The sequence below is a fragment of the Gastrolobium bilobum genome, unplaced genomic scaffold, assembly GCF_033153095.1.
Source record: "Gastrolobium bilobum isolate Gb01-03AN ecotype WA unplaced genomic scaffold, APGP_CSIRO_Gbil_v1 utg7742, whole genome shotgun sequence".
In the NCBI taxonomy this organism is placed as follows: domain Eukaryota; kingdom Viridiplantae; phylum Streptophyta; class Magnoliopsida; order Fabales; family Fabaceae; genus Gastrolobium; species Gastrolobium bilobum.
This window is the reverse complement of record NW_026896962.1, coordinates 33,963-59,534: the sequence shown is the minus strand read 5'-3', so window position 1 is coordinate 59,534 and position 25,572 is coordinate 33,963. Positions and strand designations below refer to the sequence as shown.

The 25,572-nt window shown below is 34.0% G+C and overlaps 3 protein-coding genes across 6 annotated transcripts; 2 read left to right on the top strand and 1 right to left on the bottom strand.

Moving 5' to 3' along the window:
- Positions 1-455: 455 nt before the first annotated feature.
- LOC133303018 (uncharacterized) lies at positions 456-2,571 on the top strand. Its single transcript, XM_061502847.1, has 4 exons — positions 456-984; positions 1,079-1,489; positions 1,594-2,268; positions 2,357-2,571. Exons 1-4 carry the CDS (start codon positions 456-458, stop codon positions 2,569-2,571), a joined length of 1,830 nt encoding a protein of 609 aa, XP_061358831.1.
- Positions 2,572-2,898: 327 nt separating this feature from the next.
- On the bottom strand, positions 2,899-3,978 carry LOC133303017 (serine/threonine-protein phosphatase 7 long form homolog). Its single transcript, XM_061502846.1, has 3 exons — positions 3,730-3,978; positions 3,132-3,639; positions 2,899-2,939 (listed from the first exon to the last, which is right to left on the bottom strand). Exons 1-3 carry the CDS (start codon positions 3,976-3,978, stop codon positions 2,899-2,901), a joined length of 798 nt encoding a protein of 265 aa, XP_061358830.1.
- Positions 3,979-11,134: 7,156 nt separating this feature from the next.
- On the top strand, positions 11,135-17,374 carry LOC133303024 (ATPase 11, plasma membrane-type-like). 4 transcript variants are annotated; one of them, XM_061502855.1, is made up of 22 exons: positions 11,136-11,311; positions 11,427-11,546; positions 11,630-11,732; positions 11,767-11,774; positions 11,834-11,971; positions 12,137-12,271; positions 12,397-12,576; positions 12,686-12,892; positions 12,968-13,087; positions 13,174-13,293; positions 13,386-13,508; positions 13,593-13,697; positions 13,785-13,929; positions 14,457-14,621; positions 14,762-15,000; positions 15,179-15,211; positions 15,342-15,423; positions 15,537-15,697; positions 15,929-16,114; positions 16,195-16,377; positions 16,456-16,634; positions 17,011-17,374. In XM_061502855.1, the coding sequence occupies exons 1-22, from the start codon at positions 11,258-11,260 to the stop codon at positions 17,105-17,107; spliced, it is 2,883 nt and encodes a 960-aa protein (XP_061358839.1). In that variant the 5' UTR covers positions 11,136-11,257; the 3' UTR covers positions 17,108-17,374. The 4 variants fall into 4 exon arrangements, with proteins under 4 accessions (XP_061358838.1, XP_061358839.1, XP_061358837.1 ...); XM_061502854.1 differs by lacking the exon at positions 11,767-11,774 and having other exon boundaries at positions 11,135-11,311; positions 11,630-11,728; positions 15,537-15,701; positions 15,933-16,114; XM_061502853.1 differs by lacking the exon at positions 11,767-11,774 and having other exon boundaries at positions 11,630-11,728.
- Positions 17,375-25,572: the final 8,198 nt, after the last annotated feature.

Genomic DNA, 25,572 nt, shown 5'->3' with positions numbered 1-25,572 from the left:
CACGCGATACTCGTGGGGTAGCGTCCCGTACACTACAAAATTAATCTCGCCACTGACACTTACGGAAATATTTGCCTGGTTATATATAGGGTCTTCCGGTGTTACTTAGTATGGGACATTTTGAAAGTTCGGGATGCTTGCTATTTTTGTATATGATTTTGACTGACGGGTTCTTGACTTCTAGTAATTTTGTTTGTATCAGTTGCTTTGCTTGTAGTGTTAAAATTTTGTTGTATGACCTTGCTGTAATGTCGTAATTTTTTTTGTATGAGTTGCTGTAATGCGTATTTAATGTTTGTATTTACTTTTTTTTAATCTCTACTTTCATCAGATCTCCTTTTGTGTTATTTGCATAAATACACAGTACAATGGAACAATATCGGTCTTTTGTATATTATAATGGTTCTAAAATTAACAGTGTAGGCGGGTTGAGATTCGAAGGGGAAAAAAGAGCAATGTATATTGTCCGAGGCTTGTCCATTGAAGATCTACTTCAGAAGATTCGTCAGAAGTTGAAGTTGCAACAAAATCAGGTAATTTCTTCAGTCACGGGTCGAGTCCCATGTGGTAATCGAAAATATGCAGGTTTAGAAATAACTGATGATGAGGACATTGACATTTTTCTTGGAACATTTGTCCAAAACTCTACTACATCTCAATTTGTTGAGTTATATGTCGATATTGAGACATCAGACGACATGTCAATACCGACACGTGGGTTGGACCTTAACAGTCAGACACAAATGTCGTCGTCATCGGAACCCCAGCCCACACAATCAACTATTGCAAGTGGAGATGAAAGCGACTATATGGTAGATGTTGAACCTGACAATGAAGAGGAGGAGGAAGATGAAGACACTCTACTGGAAAATGACCATGATCAGAATGATAGTGATGGAGGTGATGATGAACATCATGATAATCCCATATCACAGGAGACTGTTATCCCTACGTCCAATAATCCGGTTATTCCATCATCATCAGGTTAGCCATTGAACGTCTTGTATCGTCTTGTATGATTAATTTTTTATATAATCACTTTAATATTTGGCAAATTTGTTTTTGTATTTTTTTGTAGATATGACACCATTTTGGGATGACATCCCACACTATGAGGCTGTTAATTTTGATTATCCGAACGAAGACATATTGGATGTTGAAGGCTTAGGTCGTGGTCCGTGGACAAGAGGAGACGAAATGTATGTGAAACAAGAGTTTCGGTCAAAGAGCGATGTTCAAGCTGCTATAAAACATTACTGCATGAATGAGCATCAAGAAGGTGTAGTGGTTGAAAGTACAACCATAAAGTTGTCTATGAAATGCCATAAGCATGAAGAAGGCTGCAATTGGCGAGTAAGGGCAATTAAACCGAAGAATAGCAACAGCTGGGTAGTCAGTAAATGGGTTGGAAAACATTCTTGTGTCAGCACAACCCTTTCTCAAGATCACAAACAACTTGATTCACATTTTATATCTGAGGCCATTCTAGGTACTATACATTGTTGAAGTTATCGTACTGGGACAATTTATGAGTTTATCATGTGAAGGCCGATATTATTACTAATTACAAATATGCTCTATATCTGTATGCAGACATGGTGAAGGCTTCGCCGTCGGTGGCCGTTATCTTGATACAAGAACGGGTTACTGCTCTTTTTGGATATAATGTTTCTTACAGGAAGGCGTGGATGGGAAAGCAGAAAGCAATTGCTAAGATTTACGGAGATTGGGACGAGTCATACGCGTTCCTGCCAAGATGGTTCGCACACATGTTGAATTTTTCTCCGGGGTCAGTTTACCATATTCAACATGGACCGTGTGTCATGAATGGACAAGTTATTACCGGGTCCAGGGTTTTTCAACGTGTTTTCTGGACTTTCGGTCAATGTCGGGAGGCGTTTAAATGGTGTAAACCAGTCATACAGGTCGATGGTACGCATCTGTACGGTAAATATAAAGGGACATTATTGATCGCCACAGCGCAAGATGGAAACAATGAGGTCTTGCCAATTGCATTTGTGGTCGTTGAAAGTGAAACAAAAGATGCATGGGAATATTTTTTGGCATCCATCCGAATGCATGTAACCAATAAGACTGGTATAAGCCTTATTTCGGATCGACACAAAAGCATTTTATCAGCAGTGGCCAATCCAGACATTGGATGGCAACCTCCTAATGCATACCATGTGTTTTGCCTTCGTCATGTAGGGAGCAATTTTAATACACGATTCAAGGATCAATACATGAAGGGTTTTCTAAAGAAGCTAGGTTATATATGCAAACTAGTTACATAAAATGTTGTATATCCTTTGTCGATTGGGTCCGTTTGTATATTATAGTGTGTTTTTTCTTGCAGGATATATTGCAAATAAAGACTACTTTGATGCTGCGTATGCCGAGTTCTGCAGCATTAGTCCAGAGGTCGCTGCGTGGATTGAGGCTGCTCCAAAGGAGAAATGGACTCGAAGTTACGACGAGTGTGGACGAAGATATGGTCACATGTCTAGTGTTCCACAAATGTATGTGGGGGGCCATCTTCGCTTCCCAATTTTCAGTGATCTTACCACGTAACGTAAGATCATGTGCACCTCTCAACCGACCGGCAGGTCTAGGGATGTGTTGATGCATGTCAAATTGCCGCATGCAACGGTCAGGCTGGTGCATCTCGACAATGTGGAAGGCGAGTACAGGTGTAACAGCCCTCCACAAGTTCTGCATGTGAGGATTTGCCCCGAGAAACTCATAGCCAACCTCCTTATATGGCTCCCAGACAACCTATAAGAAGCAAATATTTGTAAGCCACAGAACACGATATAATAGGATGGAAATAAAAACCAACAAAATTAATCATTCGTACCGTGTTTCTTCCTATTTGATCAAGCTCAATCCGATAATCCTTCAGGTGAAATTGGTGTCGCCGCGATACGACATTGTTAAACCTATAAAACATAATACAACAAACCACACAAATGAATGATAGGCAAATGGTACAAAAAAATTTTAAATGATGGTGAAAACAATTGTTATAGTGTACCGTCGTCCATAGTGATCGGCTGGGTCACTTGGTAAGGGAATAGGCGGTGCTATGGTAGGAAATCTGCTCCACGCCCATATCTGCAACAACAACGTACATCCCCCAATATCACTGGCCCCTGAAGATGTTGCCTGACATAGTTCACGAAAAAGTACTGCGAGTACCGCAGATCCCCAACTATACATACTGGTATCCTCAAAGTCCCCATCTAATAATTGAATGTACCGACAAGCGACTACTGAACTTGACTTGTCACACAGCAAAAAACCTCCAAAGAGACGCATAAGATACGCACGAGTGTACCTAATTTGTCCCTCGTGTGTAGCTGAATGCGCAGCCCATTGACCCCAATGTTGAGTCAACCAACCCATCTTAAGGTTCCCATGTCGTAAATCAGCTGCAAGTGGAGATATTCCCATGTACTGCGTGATTACGTCCGCCCAGTTCCCATGGGTGTAGCCAGAAACCACCCGACCCTCAGTGCGTAAACCTAAAATGGCCTCAACATCCTGTAAAGTGACAATCATCTCTCCAACAGGCATGTGAAATGTGTGAGTCTCTGGCCGCCACCTCTCGACCAGTGCAGTAATCAGCCTATGGTCAATCTGCCAACAATCATTTAAGTAAAAAAATATAAAGGTTGTTATTATTGGTAACTTGTAATAAACAAAATAAAATTCATAACTGAAACATACCGGTAATCTTCTCATGCGAGCCGCATGCCAGAAACCTGCACGCATCAAATGCTGCTGCAGGTCTTGGGGGATGTCATCTGGGTTATGCACATCCCTAATTCCCCTACCCTCTAAGGCTCGTCTAACACTAAGAGACTTTAAATGTCCCTCATTCCACACCACCTGCGATCTGTGACATTGCTGCACATCTTCATCCAGTACACCCCACTCTTTCGGACCGGGGTCAATGCGAGGTTGATGACTAGCCATTTAACTAACAACAATTTGCAAAATTAATCAATAAATATACGGACTACATAATTAAGCTACTATTACAATTACTATTTAATAAAATATGACTGCAAATATAATTACAACAACATATCGAAAATAATTACAATGTATTTACTACTGTATATTGTCGAAGTTATTAATTTTGGCAAATATACAGTAATTAAATGACTGGAACATTGTAATGTTAATAAATAATTTTGTATAAAAGATTTAATTGCATGTATTTAACTAATTCAATAAATTGTAATGACTATTTAATTACTTTTTTAGTTGTTACTAATTTGAGCTAATATGTTTTTTTTGAAGGTTTTATTCATTAACATGTAAACTGCAATTATATATTTATTCAAACAATTATTACGATTCCCATAAATAAAAATTGTAATAATTATAAATATATTAAATCAAAATTACTATTTCAGGTTGATGCTTATAATTTTCAATGTTAAAAACTTAGTTTCCTAACATGGATTATAAAGCATTGTAAATTTAAATATGATTACTATTAATTAAAACACTAATTAAAATTACTACATAATTATTACATTAATTACTGTTTTCCAAAAGCCAAATTACATTGATTACTAATTATGTTAGGAATAATTTTTTGATGCCTAAGGTTTCCAAAAATATTTTTCCTCATTAATGCAAAATATTTGAAAAGGGGAATTAATAACATTACAACAATACTACTAATTACATAATTTGCTTAATATTAGTAATTAATTTATTAATTAGGCAAAACAAATGAGCCACTTTTTACTAATTAAAACAAATTTATTAATTACTAAAACACCATTTCATTTTATTTTATAGATATAATGTTAGGGCTACATCAGTTTCCTTTCATGCCACCTTATTTTTGTCTTAATTATCAAAACAATTTCAAAACACATATATCTCTCCAAATGAATACACCACATGCAACATTCATTAATTAAAAAACACATGCAAAAAAATTAATATGAGAACGTGCAGATACACAAATGGAATAATGCAGATACACAAAAAAAAACCACCAAACCTGTGGTCCCTTAAAAAAAACAAACTACATCCACCTATAAATAATGCAGATACACAACACCTTAACCCCTAAAAAATAATATTACACAGATATAAAAGAATCAAGTACCTGTGGTCCAGAGAGTACTAAACGGGGAAGGGGAAAAAATGAGAACGTGCACACTTTGCTTCAGCTCAGGTGCCAACGGACGGGAGAAGAAAATTTGGCCAACGAAAATTTGTTTCCCACAATTGCTCCACAACCGAGCTACGAAAATGGAGGAACCAGGTAAGAGAGGAGAGAAGAAGACGGTTTGAAGGTGCGCAGGGATAAGGTGCAAATGAGTGAGACACGTCAAGGCACGTGGCGGATGACAGTGTGTCTCGCCAACTCATATGGCGGGACTCAAATGAGTCAGACCTATTGACGGGAGAGATGCAGACATCCTATGTGGCTAGTGTGTCTCGCCAACTCATATGGCGGGACTCAAATGAGTCAGACCAAGTGGCGGGAGAGATGCAGACATCCTACGTGGCTCCTGATCACGTCGTTGTATGTGGCGAGTCCAGTCCCGCCAGTCAAACCTACGTGTTTGACTACTTTACTCTCGTCATTCTTTACAGATGTGTCTCAGCGCGGAGATTCTTTTGAAAATTTACGCTAGTACGGAATTTTTGCCGCAGAAGATATTATGATCAGTTAAGTAATTGTAAAAGTTTATGCGCAAATATTTTGGGTGTCACATCATTCTTTTTTCAGTGCTAACGACAGAGTGTTCTCATTAAAGTAAAGAGCTACGATATCGCCAAAAAAAAATACTAAAAATATCTTTCTCGATATTTATTCGAAGAAATAATAATGAATAATTTTTAAAATTGAGTATGAAAGGCAAAATCGAAATTTGGAAATCATATTATTCATATCTAGATTTCGGTATTAGAAATATTTTCAATATCGCTTTCTCGATGGCTTATCCGAGGAGGATTTGATTTCCTAAAAAAATAGTTTTGTTTTATGAAATTGAAAACTATACTCAAATATAGTGAATTGATTCAAGTGGTAATATAAATTGAAGGACAGATAAATAGATTAAAAAATTACAAATCTTACATAGGACCTTTAAGATCAAAATTGCACAATTATTTTATGGGATTACAAAAGTATGTGGTGTCTATAACTATAAGTATCATGGGAAGAAAAAAAAAATCACACACACACATATATATATATATATATATATATATATATATTATATATATAAGAGATAAATTTTATCTTTTATAACATAATAATAATTTTTCGCATATAAGTCGCATGCGCACAGAGACAACATCATATATTAAAATATACCCAAAGTTTAAAAATTAAATTTTAAAAGGCAAAATAGAGGGCCAAAGAGATGCGGAATAAAAGGGGAGAGAAATAGTAAGGGAAAGCGAAAGGGATGTGGTCACTATCACTGATTCTCATAACTTTTAAAGTTTGATACCGCATGTTAAATCAGTCTATCCGAAGGTGTCTCCTCATGGCTTCAAAGGAATCGATTTTGCACAATAAAATTAAGAAAATGAGCAAAAGACATTTTTTTCCCCTACTTTCTTAAATTTTCTCAATTAACTTTGGATTTTATTAATATCACGTTAAAGGAGATAAATTATCTCATGTCATAAAGACAAATTTATAGACTTCACCACCTAAAAAATAAAATAAAAAAAATAAAAAAGTAACACAATGATCGAAAGATGTGTAGGAGAAAAAATTTATCTCATAAAGCATAAGAATAGTTTTTTCCATTAACTTTACAGTACTTCTATGTTTAATGTTTTTTTTTGGTAAACATGTTTCTTTTATTTTATAAAATAACTTTTTTATTAAATAAAAATTTAAATTAAAAACAAAGACGCCCTTAAGAAGACCATTAACCTCATTAAAAATTTATGATAAAATTATATATCGCCTCCAAAAAAAAAATCTAAAAATTAAATTAAAATTACAAATAGTGTGAGGGAAAAATTTAAATAGATATATCAACCTTCATTGACACTTTATAAAATAGTTTTAGGAAAAAGTATTTGTCCTTTTAAATGACACAATTTATTTCATTTTACTCTCACAAAGAGGTGAGATCTATACTTTTATTTTTTTTTGTCCGGTCTCTGTCCTCCTTTATCTATCTCTTTCTCTCACTTAAAATGATACAATTTGACATCATTTAAAATGATACACACTTTTACCATCATTTTATTTCAAATTCAGATTTAAATCTAACAATTTATAAAATTATTATATTCTAGATCTAAATTAGTCTAAATTGACCTAATTATTTAAAATTACATAAATTATTAATTTTATTCCCATAAATAATAGATAAAGTATCAAGTTCTCCTTTACTTTTTGACTATGCCTCAATTCTAAATACCAAAAACTTGCAATCATTGAAATAGGAAAAAGATTAATTGGATCATATGCTGTGACAGTATGATATCTTTAGTATATTTCCATTTTTAAATAAAAGTTTGATGGATTTTAAACAAATACATACAAAATATGTTTTATTATAAAAGAAAATTTATTTTTATTATTTAATGTTTTTATTTATTATAAAAAGTATGTAATGAAGAAGAAAACTGTCGCTGAGATAAGTCGGTCACGGTTAAATGAATTTGATTTTTAAGATTGCATATGGCTTTTAAATATACCTTAGTTGATAAAAAAATCGAAAAAGTTGAAAATTTCAGACTGTAGCAATTCACCTGTATATTAGTTTAGTTAACTATATTTTCATTTATATAACATTTTTTTTTTGAAAGTTGTCATAACATGTTTTGATTCGTACTGTTCCGCATTTCATGTTTTAGTTATATTATAACAATATAATTATATTTAAAAACTTTTTAATTATAATTTCTTATAAATTATATTATGTACAATAAATAATGAGTTTTATTAATCTCATGTTAAAGGAGATAATTATCTCATGTCATAGAGACAAATTAGTAGGCTGCACCACATGAAAAAAGAAAAGAAAAGAAAAGAAAAGAATAAGGTGACACAATTATCAAAAAATGTGTATGAGAAAAAACTTATATCATGTGACATAAGAATAATTTTTTGCCATAATTAATATATATTAGTTAAGCATGTACTACTTGTATTTTATAAAAATTTATAAATATAACTTAGCTCATGTTATAATGTTATTGTATTCCCTCTATATACATTTTTATATCATCTCACTGTCTGTATTTGTCCCCCCCCAAAATTCTTCGTCTAAAAAAAAGAAAAAGAAAAAAAAATCAGATAATTTGTGATGGATAAAAAAATCATAGAAAGAATTTATTAAAAAAACAATCATAGAAAAGAAGAGAGAAGGATGAGTTGAGATAAGAGCATGCATGTGCGGCAGCTGGCAAATTCTTAAAGGCTAATGGTCCAACCTCTACCCTCTTTTCCGCGCCGCACTGCACCGTACCACGCCACAGATGACAGAACACATCCATTTATAAATAATTCATTTTACAAAAAGCTATTTGTAAAAAGGGTTTGTATTTGTCATTTAACATGACACAACAAACTTTTTTACACACACAACATCTAGTAGGGCCCACATTTTTTGAAGAAAAAAGAAAAAGAAAAAATTATGACACGCAAAACGAATCTCTATAACATTACACAATCGCTTTTTTTACAACATAACTTTTATAAAACTCTTTGTAAAATATGATGGGCATGTTATATATATAAAGGAAAAAAGGTGTATCTTTAAATGACACACTTTACATTTTTTACTCTCATAAAAAGGTAAGATCCATATCTTTAAATTTTTTTTTCCAACTCTCTCTCTCATGATTTATTTCTTTCTCTCACTCAAAATGACACACAATTTTATGTCCTTTAAAATGATACACACTTTTCCTATTTATAAATTCTTACAAATTACAATATATCTTGCAGATAAAGTTTTATAGGTAAAAATTATATAGTTTGTAAAAAAAAAAGTTTGTCAATATAATCCTCTTCAAATATCATTATTTTTCAATGGAGCAAGATATTTCTACACCGGTGTAAGAGTTAGAAGTTTTCCACTCAATTTTGACTATTGATCCACTTGTATCCAATGACTCACATTACTGAAAAATTAGAGCCCTTTGATATAAGTGGGATCAACGGACAAAATTAAGAGCATAACTTACGCTAGTGTAAAATAATTCTGACTCCTTCTCAATTATATCTGTACCACTCTTTGCGTGTCTGAAACGATAAAACTGATACATTATACCTAAGCGTTTATCAGCAACCAGGTTTAATTAGCTGAGAAGAAGTAGCATTCATTGTCGTTCAAGAGTTTTATTTTTTATTTTTTAAAGAAAAAAAATAAGGCATTAATTTTATTAAAACATAATATACGTCACAAAGATAAAAGACGAGGGATTAATACCTTTTTTTTAAAAAAAAAACATATAAAAAATTCATTAATTTTTCAGTAAAAGGAATCTCCCAATATACATATATTGTCAAAGGAGAACTAATGAAAAGGATAAAAAATAATACAAAATTAATGAAAAATAATTAACTCTATTTGGAATTGTCATTATCATTACCAAAAAGATTAGTACTTCTTATGAAGCACCGATACTTCAAAAACTCTAACGTGTCAAGTCTGACACTTCCCGACACTCTCCGACACTCCCTAACACTCCAACACGTGTTATATAGACTCAAAAAAAGATTCAAAAGTTGCGTTGCATTGCGTTTTTAGTTTCAATTATTAGATTCGTTGGATTACTATTATTATTTTATTGAATTTAATATAAATATTTAGGATATCTTCTATTTCTTTGCAAAATTTATAAGTATTATAAGTTTGACTTTATTTTTTGATTAAATTATTGAGTATTAAATATAGTATACATTACATAAATTAAAAGTAATATTTAATATCAAAACGTGTCCTAACATGTCGAAATCTAACATTTTTTAAAATTAACGTGTCGAAGTGTCGTATCGTATCATGTCTCGTGTTCGTATCGGTGCTACATACTTCTTCATTTTTTTAATTTTATATTATTAGTGAGGCTTTTCTGATACTTTGTTTTGATTGACTTTCACAGTTAGTAATTAATGGTCAAGCCTGCATTATTAAGGAAAAATTTAAATGTTAATATTATTAAAATATGAGGTTAAATTCAATAGAGATAAGTTATTTTTAGTAAGACTAAAATGATAATATTTTGAGATTGAGAAAAATAAATTTTTATAATTATAATTTATCGTAAAGTTATATTAGTTTTTATCATTATAATTTTTTAATTTTTCAACTGCAAAATAACATTGATTTGATCTCAGTGAAGATAACTTAATGAAAAAACATCAAACCCTTAAAATATATATATTTCAAAAAGTCAAAAACAAACTTAAAAATACTAATGGAAAATTATGGAAAGTATTGATGTTCTTAAAAAATAAATTGAAAATATTGAAAAAAAACTCTTTAAATACAATTAGATCACAAAAGATAAACTCAAGAAGTGAATTTTTGTAATTTCCAAAATTGTAGGGCCCATCTATTTTGTCTTTTATCTCGTTCTACCTGAATTTGCAATTAGATCCATTGTGTAAAAAAGAGAGAGAACTAGACAGTTTTCTAAGAGTTTGGTTTATACCTTTTAATGGCATGTGTTCTTGACTGTACTTTATTAGTGAGTCATATATAATTTTTGTTTGTTTGTAAATTCTCAAGGAGTTTGGGGTTAAGATGAAATACCGATATTTAACTTCACTTAAATTTTTATAAATAAAAAATAAAATAAAATAAAAAGGTGACTCTTACTCAAGGAGTGGCTCAATATGTTACTCTGTATATGTACTACTCTTAACATGGTTGCTTAACTTGCATATGCACAAGGCTATACAGGTAGGAGCTTCTGTTTGTGTTTTTTTTTTTTCTTTTTTTTTGTTCTGGGGTGTGTGAAGAGTGGTTGTAGTTGTACATGGTTTCAATCTTTGATCCCAAACTTTTTTGGGGTCACAATTAGGTTGTCCTACTACTCCTACTCCTACCCATAACCATACATCCTTTCTAGTTTGCATACTTTTTATATTTACTTGTACTTACTGCCACCTCTTAAGGTTGGTGCACACTCCACCCACGTTAGCTCTTCTTCATTTCTGAACGGTTTTTGTAGTGAGAGAAAGTTGGTGGCTTAGAGATTGGGATAGAGAGAAGGTTAGACGAAGAAGAAGAAGAAGAAGATGGGAGACAAGCCTGAAGTGTTGGAGGCTGTGTTAAAGGAAGCTGTGGATTTGGTAACATAGATCTGAATCACTCCATTTCTCTGTTTGTTGTTCCTTGTTATGTCTCTTTGTTTCATTGATGGGTCTCTCTCTTTTTTTTTTTACTCTTTAACTTTTGTGATTGCAGGAGAACATACCCATTGAGGAGGTTTTTGATAATCTGAGATGTAGCAGAGAAGGTCTCACCAGTGAGGCTGCTGAGGAGAGGTTGGCCATTTTTGGCCACAACAAGCTTGAGGAGAAAAAGGTACTCTCTTTTCTCTCATTGATCAAGTCCCACTTAAAAAAAATGGAATTTTTATGGTAAATTATCTTCTGGGTGTTGTTCAGGAGAACAAGTTCTTGACGTTCTTGGGATTCATGTGGAATCCTCTGTCTTGGGTTATGGAGGCAGCTGCTATAATGGCAATTGCGCTTGCAAATGGAGGGGTGAGTGTGCACTCTCAGCTTTTGGGAGTTCTTAGTAGCAATGGAGGTGTGTTTGTAGGTTGATTATTTGAACTTGTTCCTTATATATATATATGTTTTATGCAGGGGAAGGCTCCTGATTGGCAAGACTTTGTGGGTATCATCACCTTGCTTGTCATCAATTCAACTATCAGTTTCATTGAGGAGAACAATGCTGGTAATGCTGCAGCAGCTCTCATGGCTCGTCTCGCTCCAAAAGCCAAGGTGTCAAATTCAGTGTCATTTTTTTCTATTTTAATTTTAATACTGTGTGGCTGTATGGATTCCATATTCATATTGATACATTAGAATCTTTGCATCTGAAAAGGAATCTTTTTTTTTGTTTCTCCTTTACTTATGGATTTATTTCTCGTGAGTGTGTTTGTAAAGGTTCTTCGAGATGGTAGGTGGAGTGAGCATGATGCTGCGGTCCTGGTTCCCGGTGACATAGTCAGCATCAAACTTGGAGATATTGTACCAGCAGATGCTCGTCTTCTTGAAGGGGATCCTTTGAAAATTGATCAGGTGGGTGCTCTGATATATATATATATATATTCTTATATCTGTCATATAATTTCTGCTATTTTAATCCATCACATGCCTAATGGTTCAATTACCCTCCTTGTCATTCGATGCTTTGTACTTTTCAGTCTGCACTCACAGGTGAGTCCCTGCCAGTAACAAAGGGCCCTGGTGATGGTGTATATTCTGGTTCTACCTGCAAACAAGGAGAGATTGAAGCTGTGGTCATTGCTACTGGTGTTCATACCTTCTTTGGCAAAGCTGCTCACCTTGTAGATACTACCAATCAAGTTGGTCACTTTCAAAAGGTAACACGAGAGAACATTACCTTTTTTTTTTTTCTTTCTCCTTGCAGTTTAATTAATATTCAGAATTCTGATTTCAAATTTTTTTTCTCTATTTTCTGCTGTCATTTAGGTCTTGACTGCAATTGGGAACTTCTGCATTTGCTCAATTGCTGTGGGGATGGTTATTGAGATTATTGTTATGTATCCCATCCAAGACCGAGCCTATCGTCCTGGAATTGATAACCTCCTTGTACTTCTTATTGGAGGAATTCCAATTGCCATGCCCACAGTTCTGTCAGTGACCATGGCCATTGGTTCTCATAGGCTATCTCAGCAGGTTAGTCAGGTTCTTTCAGTTGAGCACCTTGGTTGGACATGTGTAAGTAATAACTAATGGGTAAAATTTCTGCAGGGTGCAATCACAAAGAGGATGACAGCCATTGAAGAGATGGCAGGCATGGATGTGCTTTGCAGTGATAAGACTGGGACTCTAACTTTAAATAAGCTTACTGTAGACAAAAATCTTATTGAGGTTGGATGGTGAATGCTGTTTTTTGCTGATTGTCTCTGTCGGTTTCATATGCTCTTGTTCTAAATATTCTTATTTAAACAAATAAGGTTTTTGCAAAAGGAGTGGATCCAGATACTGTTGTTTTGATGGCTGCTCAAGCTTCCAGACTTGAGAATCAAGATGCAATTGATACGGCCATAGTTGGGATGCTGGCTGATCCAAAGGAGGTTAGTCTTTGATCTAATCTTCACATTCACATTAGTTTTTGTAAATTCAAGTTGGTGTAGCTTTTTTGTTTTCTAACTTACTGCTACCTCAGGCACGTGCTGGTATACAAGAAGTACATTTTCTTCCTTTCAATCCTACTGATAAGCGAACAGCATTGACTTATATTGATCGTGATGGTAAAATGCATAGAGTAAGCAAGGGAGCACCAGAACAGGTAATTTAGGAACATTGTTTACATAATTTTACGTTAATATTTGGTCTCACTTATTCTCATTGTGATTTGTACCATGGTTGTTAGATCCTAAATCTTGCGCAAAATAAGTCAGACATTGAACGTAGAGTTCATGCAGTGATAGACAAGTTTGCAGAGCGTGGTTTACGATCTCTTGCTGTAGCATACCAGGTAATTGATCCATTGCTTAATCAATTGGTGCATTATACCTATGTTTTAAGCTATAAATGGTTATGTAGGCTTCAACATTTTATACAGGAAGTTCCAGATGGAACGAAGGAGAGTGCTGGAGGTCCTTGGCAATTTATTGGCCTTATGCCTCTCTTTGATCCACCTAGGCATGATAGTGCAGAAACAATACGGAGGGCACTAAACCTTGGAGTAAATGTCAAAATGATTACAGGTATATTACATACGATAGTCAACACCTTTGACTTCCTTGTATTATGGTACTGAAATCATTATTCATTATAACTAATTACTTTTAAAGGATTAGGAACAAGCTGTTGTATTTATGTAAGCAACTGATGCAATCTGAGTCCTATGAAAGGCTGTAGTCCTGCGACATGAGTTATCTTGCTTGTTATTCTGGGATTCCGTGAATGTTATTGACCATATAAACTTGGTCTTACTTATTGTTCAGAATTATGATTGTACTTATAAGTTAAAACAAATTGGGACTGCAAGATGAAAGATTTTGCTTTAGATGGGTTGACTGAAGGGCAACAATTTCACAACCTGAGTATCGTTGTCATTATGTACTGAAAAAAATCATGCGATCCATGGAATTTCTGGAAATTAACTTACGTTGTGCACTCAGAGTAAAGGATCTGTTTTTCAACATAGCCAACAATATAATTTATGTTTGAAATTATTAACACCATATCTTCATTCTTGTTGCCATTTATATATCTTCTTTTTTCTTATCAGGGGATCAGCTAGCTATAGGAAAGGAAACAGGCCGTCGCTTGGGAATGGGTACCAATATGTATCCTTCATCTGCGTTACTTGGGCAAGATAAGGATGAATCCATTGCTGCCTTACCCATTGACGAACTAATAGAAAAAGCTGATGGATTCGCTGGTGTATTTCCTGGTATGCTTCTAAGTTGTTATTGCAATGTATAATTTTTCTCATTGTTGGGCATGTGTTGGATGGCAGATTAATGATTAGTAGTAGTGATTTAGTATTATATAATTCTTTGCTCATGTTAGTTGGTTTATAAATTTGGCCAGAGCACAAGTATGAGATTGTGAAACGCTTGCAAGCCAGGAAACATATTTGTGGAATGACTGGTGATGGAGTGAATGATGCACCTGCCCTCAAGAAGGCTGACATTGGTATAGCTGTTGCTGATGCTACTGATGCAGCTCGTAGTGCATCTGATATTGTTTTAACAGAACCTGGCCTTAGTGTTATTATAAGTGCTGTTTTGACCAGCCGAGCTATCTTCCAGAGAATGAAAAATTATACGGTAAGCAATTGAATTACTGCTGTTATCTTAACAATTTTTCTTCATCTCTTGAAATCACTTATATCGTCGTTACTTCTGCCTTTGTAATACTCCATCAAGCTTAAAATAATTTTTGGGGTGATCTGAGTGCTAATTATATTTACTGTCATTTGATTAACTTGTGTCTTCTTTCATGCAGATTTATGCAGTCTCAATTACAATTCGTATTGTGGTAAGTGAATTATTTTGGAACTCTGGGATCTATATTTCTACCTGATGTGGCATTGTTGACACTTGACAATGTAATTACTAGATGGGTCTAATTTTTTCTACTGTGTTCTACATGTTTGACATGCTTACAGCTTGGTTTCATGTTGCTGGCTCTCATATGGAAGTTTGACTTTCCACCCTTTATGGTGCTCATTATTGCCATCCTAAATGATGGTTTGTCGTTTCTTTTCTTTGTCATTGTTTCCCCTCTGCTTGTTGCCTGCAGCATGCTTCTATATATGTGATCCTGAGCTTCATTGGTGGCTAACATTTCTTCAACATTGTAGGTACTATTATGACTATTTCAAAAGATCGGGTAAAACCATCACCTCTGCCAGATAGCTGGAAGCTAGCAGAGATATTTACTACTGGCGTTGTGCTTGGAAGTTACTTGGCTATCATGACAGTCATATTCTTTTGGGCAGCATACAAAACAGATTTCTTCCCTGTATGTCTGCTATGACTACTACCATCCCATAGTATTCTTTATTGTGACATCCATGCATGTTTGCTTCATCCCATATGGCAGCTATGCTAGGACTCATTACTATTATGATGATCTAACCTCTTCTAATTATGCGTATTTTAATGTCAATTTATGACCTTCATTGGATTCTGCATTTGGCTTTTGATTGTTTTGGATAGTCCGTTGTTTTTATCTTGCCTGCTATGTTTTCAGCGAGTGTTTGGGGTCTCAAGCCTAGAAAAAACTGCTCATGATGATTTCCGAAAACTTGCCTCTGCAATCTATCTTCAAGTGAGCACTATTAGTCAGGCTCTTATATTTGTAACTCGATCTCGAGGTTGGTCATATGTTGAGCGTCCTGGTTTATTGTTGGTGGCTGCTTTTATTGTTGCTCAACTGGTAAGCCACATAACCATTTATTATGTTGTAACAATTTTTTTTTATTGCATCAAGTTTGGTGATGGATTTGTTGTGTGCAGATTGCCACTTTGATTGCTGTATATGCAAGCTGGAGCTTTGCTGCAATTGAAGGAATAGGTTGGGGTTGGGCTGGTGTAATATGGTTATATAACTTAATATTCTACATCCCACTTGATTTCATTAAGTTTTTCATTCGCTATGCTTTGAGCGGAAGGGCTTGGGATCTTGTCATTGAGAAAAGGGTAAGTAGAGTTTGTTTTGTTTAAGTTAATTAAATCCAAGGTTGGTGTTAATTTTTAGTCTCTGCTTTTGTCATGCAGATTGCATTCACAAGGCAAAAGGACTTTGGGAAGGAACAACGGGAACTTCAATGGGCACATGCACAAAGAACATTGCATGGATTACAACCACCCGATACCAAGATGTTCACTGAGCGCACACATGTCAGCGAACTCAGTCAAATGGCTGAGGAAGCCAAAAGGAGAGCCGAAATTGCAAGGTACGCAGATGTTATAAATTATTTGTTTTTGTTTTATAAAGGAATTGAGTTGGTGGTAAACTTTAAAATATTGCACTCATAACTGAAAGAGCCTCTATGCAAGCATACAAGTTAATAATCATATTTCATAATATTTGTAAGAGTTTGTTATTTCATATATTCCGTGCAAGTTGATATAAGCTGCAAAATAATAATAAAAAAAAAAGTTTTGAAGAGTACCAAACACCTTTGTTAACTACTATTTCTCCTAGGGAACGAGATCAGACATATCACTTCTGTGTCTTTCTCGTGGCTAACATTATTTAAATTAAATTGGTTCCCCATAAACCATAGTTATGTATTTTTTTTTTTTATATTTCCTATGAATTGCATGCAGGTTAAGAGAACTTCATACACTAAAAGGTCATGTAGAATCAGTTGTGAGATTGAAGGGGCTTGACATAGACACAATTCAGCAAGCATACACAGTCTGAAGATGCTTATTTATTATACTGTAAAGGGTTGGTTAAATTCTAATGTTGCTGAGAGGAATATAATGTAATGATTAAACTCATTTAACTTTAATGTCCTTTTTACTCTGCCATCTGTTTTGTGCACTTAAAAAGGAGGTGCTTTGTCAGGCTATCTATGCATCTTGTTTCCCGTTATCACCATTTCTCCACAATTTCATGATATGCCCATAGAACGGAGAGGCATACATCTTTGTATTGTATGCTTCTGAACTCAACTTCTATTCATATTTCTCCTCTTCAATCTCTTTCAACTTGGAAGTTAAATATAACTTGGTAGTTAAAAACTAAAGTTATCTACAGTTTGCGTTTGGTGGTATAAAGCATAAATGTCAAAGAGAGAGATAATAAATACTTTGTTAAAAAGATTGAAATATAGGTATTTGCATCTTACAATATTCTAAAGGAAATTATTACACTGCTTAAAATAAAAAACATATAATACACCTGTTATTGTTAAATCCAAATTCGGCTCCATGGGGTTTACTAACCAAAGAGAACTCCTCCAAACTTTAAAATTATAAGGGTATGTATGATAATATTTTCAAACACGTTTATTTTTAGTTTGAGAAAAAAAAATGGTTAAAAATAATATTCAATAACAATTTTTTTTCCCAAAAAAAACCAGTAGTTTAGAAACACAAATTTATTGAAATAAACAAATATTTTTAATTTTTCTTGGGACACTTTTATTAAATATACACATTGTAAAATGTATTATCAGGATTAAATATATATTATTCATTAAATATATATTTTCTTTCATATAGAATAAAAATAAGTTGTGTTATCAAATATATATTCTTGTCAATTTTTTTTCTTAAACATAGAAATAAAAAAACACATTTCTTTATTTTTTTTTGGAGTTATCCAACCCTAATTACCTCTTTGAGGCGAGTTGGCTCCCTCCGGTATCCCCACAAGCTTCGACTCTTTGAGCCGACTATGGGACTAATCCGAAGTGCAGGCGTCAGTGATGGCTAAAGGTTCAGCCCCCTCCCCAAGAATGCATTCAGCGGGAACTGAACACATGTCCACCCCCACTAACTCAGCGCCAAGGAACCAACTGAACTGCACCCATTGGGTAAAAAAACACATTTTTTATAAAAAGAGGTTAGAGAATAGAAAATTTTTCATATAACCCAAACAATTATATAAATTCGGGGTGAATCATCCACTTCTATACCAATTTAATTGGAGGATAAAGGGAAATATTTTTTCTCTTATTTCCTATACCTGTTGATGTTTCATCTCCAGTCACTTAAATTAAATAATAACAATTTAACAATTTTTTTAATTTTATATTTTGAATTTAACAAAGTTCAAAATATAATTAATAAAAGATAATGCTATTGGCTGATCTTAATTGATTGAAAAATCAATTTAGGACTGAATTCTAATTAAAGAAAAAGAAATAGTCAAATTGACTTTATTTTATTTTAAATATCTTACTTTATTATCTTATTTTTTAGAAGTGTGGTCTGCATTCATTGGGTAGCTTTAATTTAATAAAGTCAATTTATGAATTAATTTTGAATAAAAAGTCCACTCATTTTGTCATAAATAACTATCGTAGCTATTAGGTAAATTTATTGTCCCAAATTTACTATTTCACTTAAAATGAGAAATCACCTAATTATATAAATAAACAAGTATTTTAAATATTAATATAACATTATACTCTACTGATCATAATAAAATAAAATAAATTACTATATACCAAAAAGTAAATTATTTAATGGTAACAGTGAGAAAATAATTATTGACTTGACAAGAAATTTATTCTTCTTGTGTTCGAGTATTAAAACTTAAAAAATTGATATTGAGAAAATCACTCCGACAATATTTGAATAGGATTAAAAAAAAAAAAGTGCGACATATTCTTGTTTTGGAGAACATATTTGGTATGGTACGGTTTTCGTTCAAAATAAAATTACAGATCATGTATTGTTGGGTTTTGCTCTTTCACTAAAGTCTAATAGAGCCTAGTGTGTAAGAAGAGTTCACGAAACCTAAAGTTCATTCAGCTTAGGGTTAGGGTTTCTTAAAACTCATATATATTATACACTTATAGTCATTAGCCTCGAAGGTCTTCACTTGGTGGTTGTAGAGACTGAGGTAAGGTCATCTTCATAATAGAAAGAGAGTGCCCACACATTAACTCTATTCCCCCTTGAGAGATAGTTTGGACAATCTACCACTAGCCAGACTTAAGGAGTTTGTTCGTGTAGAAGAGAGCAGTTGGTGAAGAGGAATCAAACATGAGAAAATACTGCATAGATCTGCGCAACAAAAGGTAAACATAAAACGATGATGATCCGCCACATCCTAAATCACAATACTCTAAACACTTTTGCAGATCCAATTACTCCTACAATTGGTATCAGAGCCGGATTGCATATTTAGATGTGGATCTAGTTTCTTTTTAGATTTACAGTTATTCATGTAATTAGTTAGCTTCGTAAAATATGGCACCTAGGATTCTATATTTGTTATTATATATTGACATGTGTATCTTTTATAATTCTTTTTATAAAAATCGATGCTTTTATTTGGTTTTTGGCTTTAATCCATGATAGAGATTTGGTTGTATTTACTTGAGTTGTAATAAGGAGGCTAACACCTTATGATTAGATATCCTCCTTGATTTTTTATTTTAATTTTTTGTACATTTTAGTTGTATTAAAAAAAATTGTAATGAAAAAAAGATCAAGAAGATGCAAAAAGAAGGACGTTCGTCACTGTTTGGATGTATTTGTGACTTTTCGATTGCCGATCTGAGAAACCAATCACATGGTGTGAAAGAGGACAGAAAATAGAGCAGGAAGAGCACTGGTTCCGGCCGAAAGGAGGCCAGACGTTCCCTCACGCACAGCCTGAAGTGGCTGCGCATGGGTGCCACAAGCCGACAAAGAAAGGTGTGTCAGCTCAGATCGGGCTAGTTCCGGTGGTGGCGGCTTCGTCTCTTCAAGGTGGTCCTTCCCCTAGAGTTTCGTGCTGAGATGAGTTCGGGTGACGGCGCAGTGGACGTGAAGCTAGGGTTTCCAAGAAGGAGGTTAGGGTTTCTCGTCAAAGTTTGGTATTTTGGGCCCATATTTACCATAAAGGGGTTTTAGCTACATCTTATGGACCAAAAGGAAGGACAAGAAGGACTGAAGAATTTCTTTTTGTCTTATTTCTAGATGGGACCAACTACGAATAGTGGAAAACAAACCTTTATATTGTTCTTAAACATGGAAAACTAAAATTTGTCCTTACTGTATCAAAATCATGGCCATTTGTAGAGGGTGCGTCTGAGAAAACTAAGACACGTTACTAAGATTGGGAGAGGACATATATGATAGTTCGCTGCTATATTGTTATCAATTTTTCCAAATATTTGCAGAAGCAAATGTACATGATTAAGAGTAGAGTAAAGACACTTCAGACTCTTAATGACAAGTTTGCTGTGTCTAGCAGCTCTGCTAGACAAAATGTAGTTAGTGCAGATTTTGCTAATAGTCTTGTTAAATCCAAAAGGAAAATCAAGGGTGATAACAAGAACAAAATGACTTGGTTATCAATTGTCAAACCAGCTGCTATGAAGAAGCCGAAAGACAAGTGCTTTATGTACGAACTGAATGGACACTGGTTGAAAGGTTTCCCAGAGGTGATGAAATGAACTAGGTAAGGTAATTTAAAGGCTTATTTAGTGGATGAATCTCTGATTCAGGAACCACTAACTATGTTTGTTGCTCTTTGCAGTGGTTTAAGTATAGAGAGTCTGTTACTGTTGAATAAAGAAATTTAGGCATAAAGAGCATGTGTCTGCATTAGCAATAGAACAAGTTATTTTATCTTTTGATAATTTAAGACTTTGATTTTGTATGACTGTATATTTATTTCAGATTTGAAGAGGAATTTTGTTTCTGTTAGTTGTTTATGTAAACATGGTTTGAAAGTACAGTTTAATTCCCCAATTTCAATAAGAAGTCTATATTCTTTTATTTCGATATATTAAATAGTATTTATTACTTGAGTCGTATATCCCATTGAATTTATTATGTTGAATTGAAATGATGATAAACAAGAACATTTATCAAAGAAATAAAAGTTTTAAATTGAAACATATTTTTGACCTTTGTGATTGAGTCAAATTATCTCAAATAGGAAATATGATTTAGTTAAAAGAGGGACAGAAAGTTCCATAATCGTTGAACTAAAAGCTACATATAATTCCTTTTTGGAAGGTAAAATGGAAAAACAATCTCACAATGTAAAAAGAATTTGCGTAACTATTCAACTAGAATTGGTACATAGTGATGTATATAAACTAATTAATGTTCAAGCCAGAAAAGGTCATGAGTAATTTCATTATGTGAATGGTTATTCTGGATTTGGATAGATGAACCTAGTGCGCCATAAGTCTATAACTTTTGATAATTCCAAGAGTTTAAAGTCTGAGGCAGAAAAGTATCTAGGTGTTCAAGTCAAAACACTTTGGTATGACTGAAGTGTTGGATACCTGTTTGGTAAGTTTAGGTTTTACTTGATTTAAAAGGAGATAGTTTTCATAACTGTCAACTCTAGAAATGTGTTGGTTGAACGAAGTTACAGTATGCAAAAATAAAAAATCTCTAGACTTGGTGAAGTCCATGTTTAGTTATTCATCCTTACTACTGTTGTTTTGGGGAGATGCCTAGGAGAAGGCAATGTACCTTCTTAACTGTCTATTATAGAGACATCTAATGAATTATGGAAATGGTGCAAGCCTGTTTTGCAATTTGCAATCAATTAAATCAATCACACAAATACGCAAGTGCACGTGTCACAAGTAATAAAGGGATGTGTGAATCCAAGTATCGTTCCCACGGTAATGATTTTTAAAGCAATGATTATTTAAGTAAAGAAACTAGAAAATGATTAATTTTTATGATTGAGTTTCTAAATTAAAAGATAATTAAACTAAGAAAATAGTAAACTAAATTCAAAGGTATTAAGGTGATGGATGAGATATAAGTCAGGTTCAATTTCCCTGATACAACAATACTGAAACGATGCTTTAACGATGCTCTATCAATGCTTAATTAGTAACCGAACACTAAAGTATGCTGGGGCTTTTGACCAACCTAACATATATACCTAATAACTAATTCCCACATCTCTATGGCCAAACTAATTACTAAATTGTTAAAGTACAAGTTCAAAGGCTATGTGGTGTAAATGATCTCTCTACCTACAACTTAATCAAGTTATTCTTCTTAACCTAATTAATCCACACAATTCAACAAGGGTCTGGATTCGGAAACCTCTCGGCCCCAACCTCCTCAATATCATATATGTATCTCTCGACATGCACACATGAATAAGAATAAGCAAACTCATTGAAAAACTAATTAAACATTAAAAAAAACAAAGTTTAGGCATACATCTCAATGTTACAGCATAGGTACTTTATCACCTAACCTATAGAGAAACTTAGCTCATAATGGAATTAAATAAAACAGAGAAAAGGAAGAAAGAACTCATTGGAAAATAGAAAAGAAGATGAAAACGAATGTTGTAGGAAAACTTCGTCACGGTCTTGCTCCAGCAGCTCTTCCTCCTCCAAGAATCTTACTTTCTCTCTCTAAATCGTGGGTGTGGGGTACTACATTCTTCCTGGCCTTCTTGAATTCGTAATGTAGTCCTCTTTAAATAGAAAAAGGTGGTTGGTTAATTGGGCTTTAGGTTTGGGAGTGAAAATTCATGAGTTGTGCTGCTGCAGCCTTATCTTATCCCTATTTTCTTGGGCTGTTTGCACTTGATTGGATAAGATCTTAATCTTCTTGATTTTCTTGTGCCAATATTGTTGTTGACCGAACAAGAGTTTGTTGTCCTTGTTCTTTGGGATTTTGGGATAAGACTCAATCTTTGTAATTGTTCTTGATCCTTGCTTGCTGGTGTTTTATCCGTTTGTTGGGAATTTACTAACTTTTGAAATTCAAAAGTTCGGTTGTTCCTTTGTCCACGCTGTCATGCTGTAGCGATTGCTATATCATCATTTCTTCAGCTCCTTTGCTACAACATTCCTACGTCAATTTTTCCTGCAAAGACAAACACTTAACAAGTCATCTTTTCTTATACGAAATCAAGGAATATTGTCTCATTTTCCATACTTAGTCATCTCAAAGCATTTAATCATGAATATGCAACATTTAGCTCAATTATCATGCAATTAAGACACTTTATATGGAATTTATGCAGTAAATTCTTTAGAAAAATACCAAACAAACTCTTATTTGGGAGAGTTAACAAAGTCCCATTCAAACCATATTTGGATTTAGGGTGCTCCAGCACGCGTCTTACAACAGCGGTCAAATAGGATAGAATCTTGTACGGAAGTGTGCATATCTTTTGGCTACCCTAATAGAACCAGGAATGAGACCTTATTTAGTCTAAAGAACAATATGATCTAAGTGAGCACTCACGTGATTTTCTTATAGGAGGACTAGATAGGAAACTATAAACTCTTATGTAAGGTTATTCTTGATAAGACTTATCTCAGATCAAGAATTTCCAGGATCTCTAAAAGCTCCATCTTTTGTTCTCTTGATTGTTCAAAGATAGGAATGATATCTCTAGGTGAGCAAACACGGGAACCATAATTGGAAATTCAACATGATAATATATAAGTGAAACTAGTAGAAATATTTGTACCACATGTGGAAGAACAATATCAATGAGTTGTTAAACACATAATATGTGGATCCTCAAGAAATTGAAGATTTACCATTTGACCCAATCTTGGATCTACCTGTAGATACACAAGGTCTTGTGTGGTACATTCGTAGTAGGAGAGAACCTTATTAAATCACGAGTTATTTCTTGTTGAGTGACATTGATCCCACTAATTACGATAATGCACTATAAGATGTTGTTGATCAAGTGTGCTCAAGCTATGAATCATGAAATGGAATACTTGTATTTCAAATTCGTTCGATACCTAGTAAAGGCACTAAGAGGGGTAAGACCCACTAGGTGCATGTGGACCTAAAAAGAAAAGAGGGGATGTAAAAAACCTTCAAAGCTAGATTGCAGGCTATTTTTTTCAGACACCATGCTTGAGTCTATCCAGATTCTCTTAGGTTCTACTATAAATCTCAATTATGAGATTTTATTTTGGGAGGTGGATGTTAGGATATCTACATGCAACAACCAAAAGGGTTTATAGCTAATAGGTAGGAACACTCGGTATGCAAGTTGTAAAAATCCACTCTATGGACTTAAACAAGCATCCTTGTCATGAAACATCAGCTTTGATCACGTTATCAAAATTTTAATTTTGAGAAAACCTTGATGTATGGTGTGTATTTGTATGTAAAGGATCCAAGGAGAGGTAGTAGCTTTTCTGATAATTTATGTAGATGATATGCTTTTTATTGGAAATAACATTGAGGTAATATCAAGCACAAAGAGTTGGCTAAGTTAGTGTTTTGGTATGAAAGTATTGGAGAAGCCAATTATATTCTTGGTATAAAACTCTTATAAGACCGAAAGAATAAGTTGTTTACATCACCTTAGGCTACTTAAATTAACAAAAATCTTGTCGAAATTCTACATGGTAATTTTAAGAGGGCAATTATTACTCTCAGACGTGGAATTCATCTTCCTAAGGAGTAATGTAAGAACCCGCACCGTTAATTAAGGAATTTAATTAATAAATTATGAGAAAATAGGAAATTGATTCCATAATTGACCCTAATAATTATTATGAGGCTTTAATAATTATAGTAAGTGAGTAATAATGCTGAAAGTTTCTTTTCGGAAGAAAAGTGCAGATACCGGTTCTGCTAGTCGGTATAAATGCGTACCGAAAAAGTATCCCAGAAAATTATAATAAGTGCATGATAATTACTAGAATAATATGTAGGACTTGTAAAACGAGTTTCAAGTCCAAATAATGAGAACTGGTGCTAGAAACTGGTACTGGCTTTGAAAAGCGCGTACCGGAAAGGTGCTCCGAAAATTATAAGAAAAATATGATAATTATTGTAAAATTGATTAGGTTAAGAATCCAAAGTTTGGGATTAAAATGCTAAGCGTAGAAATTAAAGCTAATGCTGTGTGTTTATTGAGTTAGTGGCTATAAATACTATCTTTAAGGGCACAATGCCCTAGAAAACAGAATTCCCTACGTGAGAGGGTGGCTGACCAGCATTCCCACTTGCCTCCATTGCCTTCCTTCCTTCATTACTTGAGCTTTGAGGCTTATTTTTTCATGGAAACTTCTCCTAAACACTTGTGGTGAGTGAGTGATCTTTGGGATTGTGTTGGTGGCATTTTTCTGAGTTGAGGGTGCTGACCTTGGTGTGTGGAGCTGCTGTTTTGGGTTGTTGGGGTTGGTGGAGCTTTTGCCTTGGCACTTGGTGCTCCAAGGAGTGATCTTTGGGTGCAAGAACTTACCTTTG